This window comes from Corvus cornix, chromosome 2 (genome assembly GCF_000738735.6).
Source record: "Corvus cornix cornix isolate S_Up_H32 chromosome 2, ASM73873v5, whole genome shotgun sequence".
Taxonomy (NCBI): Eukaryota; Metazoa; Chordata; class Aves; order Passeriformes; family Corvidae; genus Corvus; species Corvus cornix.
In genome coordinates this window covers 45,885,699-45,898,745 of record NC_046333.1, presented here as the reverse complement: position 1 = coordinate 45,898,745, position 13,047 = coordinate 45,885,699, and the positions used below count along the sequence as shown (strand labels likewise).

Sequence of the window (13,047 nt, the reverse complement as noted above, 5' to 3'; positions counted from 1 at the left end):
TGTCTCATCACACACCTCATCCATGCTGACAACCTGCAGCTGAACAGCATGATAAACTGCAGCACATACGCTCACAACCATTAGGATGACAGCTCACTTTTAACAGCAAACTAGTCTGCCATGGCTGGTGACCAGCTTCTGCACAATGAAGAGCTGCTTCTGCACTGAACAGGCATTTTATATACAATGGCATCACAGGCCTGAACAAAGTACCTCTGACCAGTCTAGAAAAAACTTTTTTTATTCAAAGGCAAGTTCAGGAGTGACTTAGTCATCCCATATTACAAGATTAAGTCACTGCACCATGCTTAACTAGTTTTTCTGCACTACAAGCACCAATCCAGTGGAGATAGGGCAGAAATTCATGCATCTGACTTGTTTGCTTCCTCCATGAATTACTGTTTGGAGTCCAACCATGCCATGCTCTCTCCAACTATGTGAAAGGAGGTTGTAATGAGGTGGGGGTCAGCCTCTTCTTCCAAATAACAAGTGATAGGACAAGAAGAAATAGTCTCAAGTTGCACCAGGGAAGGTTTAGATTGGATATTAGGAATTTTTTTTTCACTGAAAAGGTTGTCAAGTATTGGAACAGGCTGCGCAGGGAAGTGGTGGAGTAACCATCCCTGGAGGTATTTACTAGACATGTAAATGTGGCACTTAGGACAGGGTTTAGTGGTGGGCTTGGCAGTCCTGTGTTAACAGCTGGACCCAATGATCTCAGAGGTCTTTTCCAACCTAAATGATTCTCTGATTCAATACAGTTCCAATGGACTATGTGCCCCTCCCACATAGGAGAGGTTATGGTTAAGAGGACCTACCCCAAACAATCTGCAGCCTACAAAAGCTGTAAATGCATTAGTCAAAAAAACTGTCTATAGATTCATAAACAAAAGAGATCCCACAAAATATCACAGTCAACTCCTAACATGACCCCAACATTCTGAGTGCTAGGGAACGTATTTCCATGTATCTTAGCATTCAACACAGGTATTAAAAATTGCAACACAGACTTGATAATCAGGTTGTTGCAAAACAAGAAAAAAAAAAAACGGACTAAGGCCAGGTGGGCAACATGCCTGCCTTAATACAAAGGCCATATGCTAGAAAGCATAAATAGTCATTAGCATAACCACAAGGAAAAGAATGTAAAAAGAAAAATCAAACCTTTTTTTTTTCTAAAAAAATAGCAGACAAAAATACAAAGATTTTGTAATCAAGAACAATCTTTGTGACTTAGCATTATATTCTGAAAAAACAATTGCCATTTTTAAAGTAATAGGCAATGTATAACTATATATATAAAAATAAACAGCACATGATCATTTTCCAGAGAAAGAAATCAATCAGTACTGACAAATCAGTATTATGCCACATCTCAAAATTTCTGAATGAAGATTGTTCATGTTTGTGAAGCTTGATCAACCTGTAAATCCCAAGAGTATAGAAGAAAAGGGAACATTTAGCAGATATACTAGCAAAACTCTGAAAACATGGTGGGAAACTAGCAAAATGAAAACCAGACTTAAAATTAGACTCTCTACATCTTGTATTTTTAAAGAGAGGATGAGCGTAAATGAGCCGGTATATCAAGGAATGAAACAAACTGGAGCAAATTATATTAGTCTTAGTCATAATATTAGTCATAATAACTACCTGCAGTAATCTCAAAAATAAAAAGACAAACATAAAAAGAAAAATAAAGAAACTACTTCAATGGAAAGTTTGCCCTGGAATTTTTTCCTTTTTGCACGGGGGTGGTCAGGGGGGAAGACATTATTTTACTTTTAAAATTTACTCAGATATACTTATGTGTGATTTAGTTTACCCTTAAACGTCAAACGTACATGGCATACCATTTAAATATGTTTTATTTGACTGTCAATTTTAAAAATTCAAAGTAGTATCACAACATTTATGCGAGATTCTTTCCAAACTGGCCATTTAAAGTTAAAAGTCACCTTCAGAAGTTTGCTTTAGTTTCCACGGCTGGCTTTGGTTAAATACATTACTTAATTTCTAGCTTTTCCGGAACAGAAACTATTTTAAAAGAAACAAAGAACTCCACTATGCAGCTTTTAGATTAATGTTTTCCTGGATAGAACCATCTCTAAGGAACTTGGAAGGTATAATTACTATAGGGTATTTTCAAATTAATATCCTATTTGGAGAGAAACAATATTTTCCATCTAGTAACACAATTGAGTACCAGCATACTATCAAACCAAACAGCCAGCTGTTATTGGCAAACAAAGCAGTTTTACAAGAAACTTAAATATTTTTTCCTCAGTTTCCCTGCTTTAGAAAACATGTATACCACTTACAAGTTCTGAGAAATATTTACACATTTTAAAAATTCATAGCACTGTCCAAGAATAGTTTAAAAGAAATGAACTTTCTTTTAAAAGATTCATTCCATTTCTTAAAATTACCTTTGATTCACTGTTTCCAACTCTACTAAAATTTTCATATCCTTTTGTGCATTAAAACATCATTTGTATAATAATTGTTGTAAGTACCTTTGTCGCTTCCATAGTAATAGAAGATCGTCTTGCTGATAGCACACCAACGCCTCTGCCATTCAAAGCCAAGAAAACTGTGGTCTGAAATTAATACAAAATGTGTTATATCAGTTTATGCCACCATTGAACAAAAATGTGTTACTTCTTTTCAAGGGTGAGGTAAGAGGGAGGAGGAGCCAGGAAAAGACACTAAGGAAAGGAAACTAAGGAAATGCATGGCACTGAGAAGGAAATTAGAAATTAGAAATAAAAAAATGTAAGAAAACAAATAGGAATTTGAAATCACATAAAGAGGGAAGTCATGTGTATCATTAAATATAAGGAAATAATGAACAACTTCCTAAATATTTCCTAGAGTTATCGCAGCATTAAGTGGGTATTAAAGTGACAATATAAGATTTATTGAATCAAGGTAAATATTGACTGAACCAAAGCTGAGATCAATATTTGCCCTCTTGAAGGAAAATAAATCTTGATGCTCACTGAAACATGAAGTCAACATATGGTACTTGTACATACGTTCCTAATGTTTTCTTCAAAAACACCTGAAAGTCTTTGAATTATGGCTGACTGCACTTTCACAGCACGATTTTGTTAGTCAATAAAGAAATAGAATTTTCTTTCAATACTATAGGAGCAATTATGTGCTATGCTTCTTTTGCATAATAATGTTTCAATGTTTCAGCTTCTACTGATTTTATCACTCCTGTATAAAGTTGTTCGTGTGTATAACATCAAATACAGACATATAGACTTCCCAGACATTAAATATGCACTAGCTTTCACAAAGATAACTAGACTTACCTTTTCTACGTTTTTCCAGATATCCAGCCTTCAGAACAAACTGAAGATCTTGAGCTGCAACAGGAGGAAACTGATTCCCTGAAAGAAAAACACATTCTGTAAAGCACTGCTTTTCAAGAAAACTGCTATAGGAGCATTAATAAAACTATGGATTTTACACTCTCAATATGCAGGAGCTACTGAAAAAAAAAATAATACTAGTAACTGTTATGCCAGATTATTTCAAGTAAATGAAACGTCTACCTATCAATGTCAGAGCTGTTGCTGTTGTCCTCACCATTTGAGTAAGGAAAAATATAGCTGCATAACAGGCCCTGCAAGTCTCAGAAGGAAAACTATGTAATTAAATGAAATACAGCAACTGCTTTCAACATAGTCTGTAAAGTAATTTGGATAATGAAACCACTAGGTTTTCAAATGTGCAAACAAAATCAAGAATCACAATTGAACACAAATCAGAAATGTGGGTTTTGATACCAGCTTCACACAAAAATATCTTGAAACAACATACAAGGTGAAGACCCTCTATTACACATCTACAAGAAAAGAAACCAGATGAAGAGACAATAAAAGGTGCTGCCTGTTGCTGACAGATATTGCCTCATTTACAATATGACCCAAAACTACTGCCTATAGGATCTGTAAGGTGATAGCGGATAAACCAAAGACATTGCACAGAGGTCTACAAAACTGTTGACCTACAGACACTAATTTTAGCACATTGTACAATATGTCTGCATCTGCAAAATGTGGAGTATAGCTCACTGTATTTTTTTCCTTTTCTCAACTGCTAATTCATAGAAGAGTAAGACCAACCAGTCGACCCTGCCTCATCTTAAAATACAACTTTAAATGTTAAAAACTGTGTCTTCTTACAACCTTTTCCTCCTAAAACAAAATGATGATTTAAACAGAACTCGTAGTAATAAGAACAAGAATATGTTAGATGTATCTAATATTTAATATTTAATATGAATATAAATATCATACTGCTTACCCCAAGCAAAAAAGTAGAACAAAAGGTACTCCTGTGCTGCTGGGGTTTTTAAGTGCATGTAAGCAACACAGTGAAGTTCCCACTACTTATTATCATCAAATATTCATAAGAGTCACTGTAGGTAGGTGGCAAGTTTACAAGGCAGCAACTATTCATCAGAATGTATGTAATCTCATTATGTTCTATCAGTATAAACATACAGAAAAAGACTGATACTAGCAGACAAATTCGGTGCTAAAACAGCACTTTAATAATATATGTAGTTTGGGTGAAAGATCAATGGTCTGACCTTGAACCAAGCACTGTCTCTGGAAGGTGATGTCAATTTCCTGGTTTTTTAGGTTGTTCCTCAGGACAGATTTTTTTTTAATTCAGTGTTCACAAATGAGTTGCTTTATGGTAGTCTTATTTAAATACAGTTGTGACAGGAAAAAGACAAGAAAGAGACAGGAACATGCAGAGAATGCTTTTTTTTAAAGCATGAAAATATTCAAAATGAGTAGACATTCCTTAAATAATATGCTCTTTAGAGTGCAAAATATTCTGTTGGATACCAAAAGACAGTAGATAGAATTTTACTTACATTGATATTTCCACTTTACTCTTTTATTAATACTACTTTCTAAAGATTAGGAGTACATTAATTTCTATCTTAGCTTCTATGGAATTCTGACTATTGTGTTAAAAATACAAGAGCACAATGAACATGCATTTTAAAGCGATGCAGCTGTCCTCCCTTTGCTTGGTAATATGCAATCAAAGCCCACCATTAAACGGGAATTTAACACAAAGACACTTGCTGGCTGGTATGTGATAAGTTTAACAGTTACTTTAAAAGGTGATGTAATTATGGAATTATGAGAGGGGGAGGTGAAGAGTTTTACAAATATGCATCGTGTGCTGCTTTATATTGGTCATTGGGAGGCATCAGTGTGCAACACTTACAACTCTACCTCACCCAGTAGGGCTCATCTTAGAACAGTGCAACCGCACAGATGAGGAAGCCATAAAACCTAAGTAAACAAACAAACAAAAGCAGCTCACTCTTCAATTTTACAATTTAAGAATTTCATTTAGATCTAACTTTACCCAATATTGTTTGTATCTGTTTGGGTTTCGATGAGGAAGCTTGGCCAGTCATCATTTAGTGAACAGTCAAATCAAATGGGGCAACACAGTCTCAGAGAAGCACATACTTTGGGGACTCCTCAATGTTGTTATTCTGTCATCTGAACTGACTACTTCACAGAGGCAAAATTCCACTCTCAATTCTGCTACTTCTGCTGAGACAAGTCAGGATAAATTTGGTGGTGGTATTTTCTGCAACTACATTTATTTTGCACAGGGCACTGAAAGCTTGTGAGGAAAAGAACAGGCATGAAAAAAGGCAGTGTTTCACTATCCACTGCCACTGCAGAAAGAAGTCCTCCTCCCACCCTTAAGTTGTAGAGAAGCCAGTTTCTTCTATTCCTCAAAGCAACTGAGGCAGTAACTCCAAAAAACAAACTGCAGCTGGTCACCCCACTGCCACTCACAATCTGTAAGTAGCTGAAGCAGAAAAAGATCATATGCATGTTATTATCCTTCTGTCAGAGAAGCCTGGGAACCAAAAAATATGACAGAACTTTAGTCGAAGGGCAGGAGAAAACAGACCCAGTTGTAATATCCCAAGACACATACAGCTGTAGAAGAAAGAAAAAGCATAAATCTGTTTAAATTCCTTCTTTCATTGCCCTGTACCTTCAGAAGGAAGGGGAGGGAGAATAAGTAGTATGAAGAGCATAAAGGAAAGAGAAAGAACCACCTCCTCCCAGATTCCCATGAACCACAGGTGTTGTGCATATGTGGCAGGAAGAAGGCACAAACATGGATATACCCTTGTCCCAGTACTACAACAAAAACAACAGAGGGAAGAAAGAGGAGAGAGTGACATCTTCCTTACAGTTACTGCCTAGATTCTGCATGGAAGACTTCGAAGTTGTATGATCTGTCTATCTTTCTTCCATTTTTCATTCCTTTACTGTCTTGTCCACATCTCAAACAGGATTTAGAGTGAACTGCAACTGCTAGATGTGGGAACCCCCAGCAGAAAGTGTGGAATTTATGTAGTAAGTTAGTTTTTGCAGTTGCTTTCAATCAGGATATTGCTTCCCCATTCATTTGAAATGTATCAGGCTTGGCACAAATCTCATTTAAAAAGTATCACTAAAGCAATGCTTCGATATAGTAAAGCAGCATTTTTTTACATTACACCAACAGCTGAGATCAGAGGTTCATTAGTTGACTGCAGCATGAAACTTTGAATTAAGACAGCTCCTTCTATAAAGAATCTAAGACAGAGGAGTACTGCTAAGAAAGAAGGCATTACTATCTAAGTAAAGAACCATAAAGCAAATTAAGCAACATGCTTCAAATCACATACTTTTCTAGAGTTCAGAATTTCCCATGTTATACTCCCATGCACACCCCAGGATGTCTTCATGACAAGGAGAATCCTCCCCTTCCCTCATGGATGCAGGTGAAATGGCCTGAATTCCAGTTATCTGTAATTTCACTGGAGATTATCCACTGTAAGAAATTAAATGTAGAGATGCAAGAAGCTTGCGTTCTGGGGATGTAGATGGCACCTACAGGTACCACCTTTCTTGGGTGTCTCAATGTCTATTGACAAGAGACTTATGGTCAAGCCCACTACAAGATCTGAGCAAAACTTCTCTCCTAAAATGAGACCAGCAGAGATCACCATGCCTTCCTACCTACTACCTACCCCTGTATGGTCTGTTTCCAGATAGGATGAAAGGATTTAGAAATAAAGGTGTTAAAAGGACCATAGTCTTCCCTGGTTTCTCCTTTGGCACACTGTAATTTTTTAAGCCAATTTTAAACACCAAAGAGAAAAGTGGCATTGTGAGTAAGAAATGCTCTGTGGCTTGCAGCTATGTGGGTTTATACGTAGAGAAAGGCACAATGATTGCTTTTGTTAACTCTTCCAGACCTAATTTCTGCCATGTCATTGTCCTGACAGTGGTGGGCAAGCACAGAGTTGAGGATATGAAAACGTCTCATTTCCATTCCTGAGTTTCTACCTCACAAATAATGTCCTGAACCTAATTCTCTTGATGTGAAGATCAGTTCAAAACTATCCAATATTTAGGGAGATGATTATCTTGTATACCCAATACATGGTATAAAATAGGGAAGGTCCATCTGCTTAATGTTACAGGTTTTCCTTCATTCTTGACCACCCACTCACAGAAGGGTCTCCCACAATAATTTCTCTTCCTATCCTGGTGGGAATTACTCCAGTGTACTCCAAAATAAAATCTGCAAGTTATGCTCTGCATGCATATTTTCAGACTGATGTGTACAAAAGCCATCAAAGACCAGATCAAAATATTTATGAGGTCTAAACCTTCATCTTAGAGAAAAGTAAATTATATGTATAATGCACTGGGCTCTTCCTCTGGGTTCTAGGCACTCTTGTGCCAAGTGAGCAGCTGGCAGTTATTATAATACTATTGCTGCCAGGCTAAAAATTCCTCCAGTGAAAAGAAAGTGAAATGCTCTCACTCAAGCATAAAGCCAGCTTTACCAGTCATGCTTTGACTTCAGAAAAACATTAATGTTATTAACATAGGTGTATTAATGTACAGGTTCCACTGCACAACTCCCACAAACACAGAATAACTAACTTGTGATTCAGAAAGATCTCAAAACTATGGATTCTGGCACAATTTTTGCAGCTTGGTAATCAAACAGGCAAAAGCCTGAATGATGTAATTTTTCACCTTACTGCAACAGTGAATATGGTCCATTACATAAAAACAAGTTTCATCAGTGTCACTTCACAGCATGAAATGCAATCATTGTGCCTGGAATTTTGATTTTTGTATGACCTAAAGATGTAAAAATTTCATCCCGTATACAAAATAAATAAAGAAAAACCAGGTTTTATTATTCTGCACTGTTTACCAATAGGATTTTTTTTTTACTTCTGCAATGTGGGCTAAGGGATACATAAAGCAAGAAATAATCAGAGGTCAATGCATTTTAAAGAGGTGCTTAGCATGCTTATGGGAAGTTAAACAGGCGAAGTGGAGATAAGTGTAATTCAGTAACAGCTAAGTGGTTGATTACAGCTTGCTTTCCTAGTAGAGGACCAGAGGTTTAACCATTATAACAGTAAAGTCATCTTGCTCAAATAAGAATAATTCACTATTCTTGATTCCTTGTAAAAGAAAACTGACAGGAAAAAATACATTAGTTTGATTATATGGAGAAAACAGTGATTGCTATTTTTTATCCTCTTCTAACTAAAAAAAAAAAATAAAAATACGATCATAATTAATAATACAATTATTAAAAATTTTTTTCAGCTTTCTTTTTATTGCATTGAAAACCCTTAGTGTCATCTGAGAAGAACTTACTGAGGGTGCACTCGAACCCCTCATCCAAATCATTGATAGAGATATTAGACAGAAATGGTCCCAGTACCGACACAGCAGGATGTAACTCCACTCCCCACCACTCTCTGAGCCCAGCCAGCCAGCCAGTATTTTAGCCAGTGAAGAGGTCACTGGTACAAGCCATCGGCTGTCAGCTGTTCCAGAATGTGCAGGAGACAGCGTCAAAGGCTTTACTGAAGTCTAAGGAGAAAACATCCACAGCCCTTCCCTCATTCCCTAGGTGGGTACCTGGTCATAAAAGGAGATCAGGTTGGTCAAGCAGGACCTGCCTTTCCCAGACCCCTGCTGGCTGGGCCTGATCCCCTGGTTGTCCTGTATGTGCTGCATGATGGCACTAAAGATGATCTGTTCCATAACTTTCTTCGGCACTGAGGTCAGACTGACAGGCCTGTAGTTCTCTGGATCCTCCTTCCAGCTGTTCTTGTGAATGGGTGTCACATTGGCCAACCTTCAGTCACCTGAGACCTCCCCAGTGAGCCAGGACTGATGAAAAACAATGGAGTGGCTTGGCGAGCTCTTCTGCCAGCTCCCCCAGTACCCTTGGATGAATTCATCCAGCCCCATAGATTAGTGAATGTCTGAGCGGCACAGCAGGTCACCAACTACTTCCTCCTGGGTTTCAAGGGTCTCTTCTGCTCCCTGTCTACCAGCTCAGAGGGCTGGTTGCCCTGAGGATATTTGGTCTTTCTGTTCATGACTGAGGCAAAGAAGGCACAAAGTACCTCTGTCTTTTCCTCATCCTTGATAACAGTGTTCCATCTCTGAACCTAATAAGGGATGGAGATTCTCCTTGGCCTTCTTTTTGTTGTTAACGTATTTATAAAATCATTTTTATTATCTTTCACAATGGTGGACAAATTAAGTTTTTGCCTTTCTAACTTTCTTTCTACACGACCTAACAACATACTTGTACTCTTCCTGAGTTGCCTGCCTCTACTTTCAAAGGTCATAAACTCTTTTATTCCCAGAGTTCCAGCAAAAGGTCCCTGTTCAGCCAGGCTGGTCTTCTTCCCCACCAGCTCGTCTTTTGGACATTAGGACAGCCTGCTCCTGCAGGAAATGCAGAAAATAGGTGGTTTTGTCCTCGAGCACAGGGTTCTTATGCTATCTCTCAGGCTGCAATTTGAAATTGGCAGAGATATTCTGAATATATTTGTGTTAAAGTTGAGCAAAGAGCAATGTTTCTAGCAACACAAAAAAGTTATTTAATCTTCTTTTCCTCCCTCCTACCGCCCTTCTCACACACTTCTTCCAAAATTCTTCATAGCTCTCTGTTTCATTTTGATCTGGAAATACAGCATTTACCCATTTTTAATAGCTACTACAGAAGGATTCAATTATCTTTGAATCTGTACATAGCAATACCCTGGAGTCACATCTGTTGCACAAGCACTGTGAATCTAGGCTAAAGAGGAGGTGGTTTATTTTCATATGCATATCTTCTCCCTGCATTTTTTTTCATTAAAGAGAAGATTAATGTATACTGAATTTGGAAAAAAAAAAAATCCCATTTCTTAGTCTTCTGATTAAAGTTATCAGTAGGAAGATCACGTAGAATCTCATTAGTTTCATTACCTGTCTTGAACACTTTCACAAAGACTACTTCAGCATTTTGCAAGTGTAGAAGCCTAGTAGCACTGAATTAGTTTAACATGCAAGAATCAAAAGAAAAATGTTAAAGAAAACACATTTCATTCCAGGAATAAGTGTAATGAAAATGTTTAGCTTTTGAAACATTGGTTCACAAAAAGTTGGTATTTTGGTCTTCAAAGTGCTTGTTCCAAAGGCTGCCTAGTCTATGAAGTTTTGCTCTGGAGCCATCCCTAGCCTTACCCATTGTGGTCTCTTAATAGTGTACAATAATTTTCACAGAATAACTTGCCTTTATAGATTCCTCTAAGAAGAGCCAGCAGTGTAGCTAGAATAAAGAAAAAAATTCTTAATGTTTAATAAAGAATACTTAAAGTGCTGTCATCTGTTTCTAGTTTTAATTCTTTCTAATTTGGCATACGAAGTTTCAGTTACAATCACTAATACCACATCCTCAGAGGCTTAAATACTGAGTATTTCTTCTGGACTTGTCCCTTAGAAGGCCAGTGCTATAAGCATTTCTCTTCCCTTCCTTCCTGTAAGCAGAGGAGAAGGCAGTGGGCCAGGCAGCATAAAAAACACTGCAATGGATTCTTTACAGACACTAAATCTAGTTCTTTGAAGCAATCAGTATGAGACCTCTTTTTGTCATTTAGCCACTAAACTGTGTATTTAGTTATTTTAAATTTTTAAAATCTTACATTTATGGCTTTTCAATCCTCATCTGTTTTCTGAGCAAAGTTTCTTTATTAGTTGTAGCATTTCATTTGACAAAGAAATGTTCTTTTTTCTTTTAACAAATTACAGGAGTCAGCCAGTTATGACTCCATTCATTAGGATCCACAGCCAAATGGAATTATCCTGGATCACATACTCCTCATCCAAACTTAACTCTGAATTTATAAACTAATATTGTCCTGGATTTGTGCATTCTTTGGATGATTTTCAAATTGTTTCTAAAACACCCACCATTACATTTTGCATAGCATCTTAATGTACAGAGGAGTTCATGGCCTTTACCCCTTGATCCAGATTTAACTTCTACACAGGTATTTATTAAAATTTCACAAATGACACTCATGGCACACAGGGGGATGGGAGGGGAAATTTTAAAAAGCGATGTTTTATGCTGTGAGCAGGCACTATCCCACAGGGTTAGAAAAGGGGCCCCTGAACACTTCACCAAAGCACCCTTCCCAGTTTTGCTGTTTCTCAAAGATTCTGAGGCAAGAAGAAAGAAAGATACAGCAGCAAAGAAAAGGTCTCTTGTACAAGGTCTCCCACTCACGCCACTGCAATGCAAGGCATACAAAAATGTTGTAAGGCATGCAAAAGTTTTGTTTAAAGAATCGCTAAGGTTTACTCAATCATTTCAGCACAAGACCAGTTTCAGTCATCCAGAGGGCCACATTACAGCTACCAGAAAAGTGCATCAGTGGTAGAGATTGGCAATACGAATTCTGCCAGCACAAGAGCTTCAAACTTTGTTATGAGAAATAAAGTAGGCAGGAAACCACAGAGATATAAACAATGTCCCTGCTCTGCAGATAGAACCAAGTCAAAACAGACCATCATGGATCAATTAGAGGCACTGGGAATTCTCACGAAATTATGCAGGCAAGCTGAAATTTCCCAGCGTTGTCTCACAGACAAGCACACACATCCAATTTTGATTAGAAACCCTAAGTAAAGACTCAGAATGTCTACATGATAAGCTTGAACCACAGAAGGTGCTGTTAGCTAATCACAGAAAATTAAAAGGCCAGGAATAAAGAGTCTACAGCTGGAGTATGACCAGCATGATGTCAAATTGCATATGGATAGCATCTTTAACCGCATCATGATTCCTGTATTCCCAGATGGCTAACAGGAAGAAAGTTCTATAGGTTTATCAAACAGCAAGTTAAAAGCTATCATTTAATACCCCCAGGTGGAAAATACAATTTTCAGCTTAACATCTAAAACACCTGGAAAAGGTAATACTACAATCGTGCTCTGCAATTTACTATTATTTTTAAATAGCCACCTGGTACACATAAGAATCCCTTATAAATACCCACATATCACAGCACCTTAAGGAAAACTTGAGGTAATCAGAACTAGAAGCTATCTATTACTTTTCTTATTTTGTCATAATGTTTTTAATTAGTACTTTTGAAGGGTCTAAAATTCCATCTTCAGGCAACTGGCCCTTTTATTTCAGTAAATAAGCCTACACTGAGACTAAGCAATGACAACTATTTAACTGAATATAAGAATGATTTAGTATGTTTTGGCAGAAAAACTGCCAAATGTCATTTATTGCAAATCTAAACAATAAACTTTTCAATTATATTTCAAAATTAGTAGTATATGTTCTTTTACTCTCAATGTCCTAGCAATCCAAGCATTTATTACTCAACAATATTTTGACAGATCTTGTAGAGCCCACTACAGAGTGAGCTCTTACCCAAATTTTGGCAATACCATGCAAGTTAGATTTCCCACAAATCACATATTCATTAAACAAAAAGCATATAAATTTTCTTCCTCTTAATTCTGTAATTTCCCTCATTTTTTGCCCTGTCTCTTCTCCTGACTAAGTTCTAGTCTGCATACATACTTTCCTAAATTGCTCTGTTTCTAGAAGCTAGTTTAAGCCCCCTTTTAAAAGCCTTAAGGGGAAAAAAAA

At 37.2% G+C, this 13,047-nt stretch overlaps 1 protein-coding gene across 2 annotated transcripts in view; it reads right to left on the bottom strand.

Annotated features, from left to right (window-relative positions):
• The window catches only part of SKAP2 (src kinase associated phosphoprotein 2), a 120,303-nt gene that overhangs the window by 45,465 nt on the left and 61,791 nt on the right, over positions 1 to 13,047 (bottom strand). For both annotated transcript variants that reach the window (XM_039549259.1, XM_039549260.1), the window contains exons 5-6: positions 3,324 to 3,401; positions 2,517 to 2,600 (exon numbers count right to left, since the gene is read on the bottom strand). In XM_039549259.1, coding sequence (XP_039405193.1) covers positions 2,517 to 2,600; positions 3,324 to 3,401 — 162 coding nt within the window. The remainder of the gene's footprint in view (positions 1 to 2,516; positions 2,601 to 3,323; positions 3,402 to 13,047) is intronic.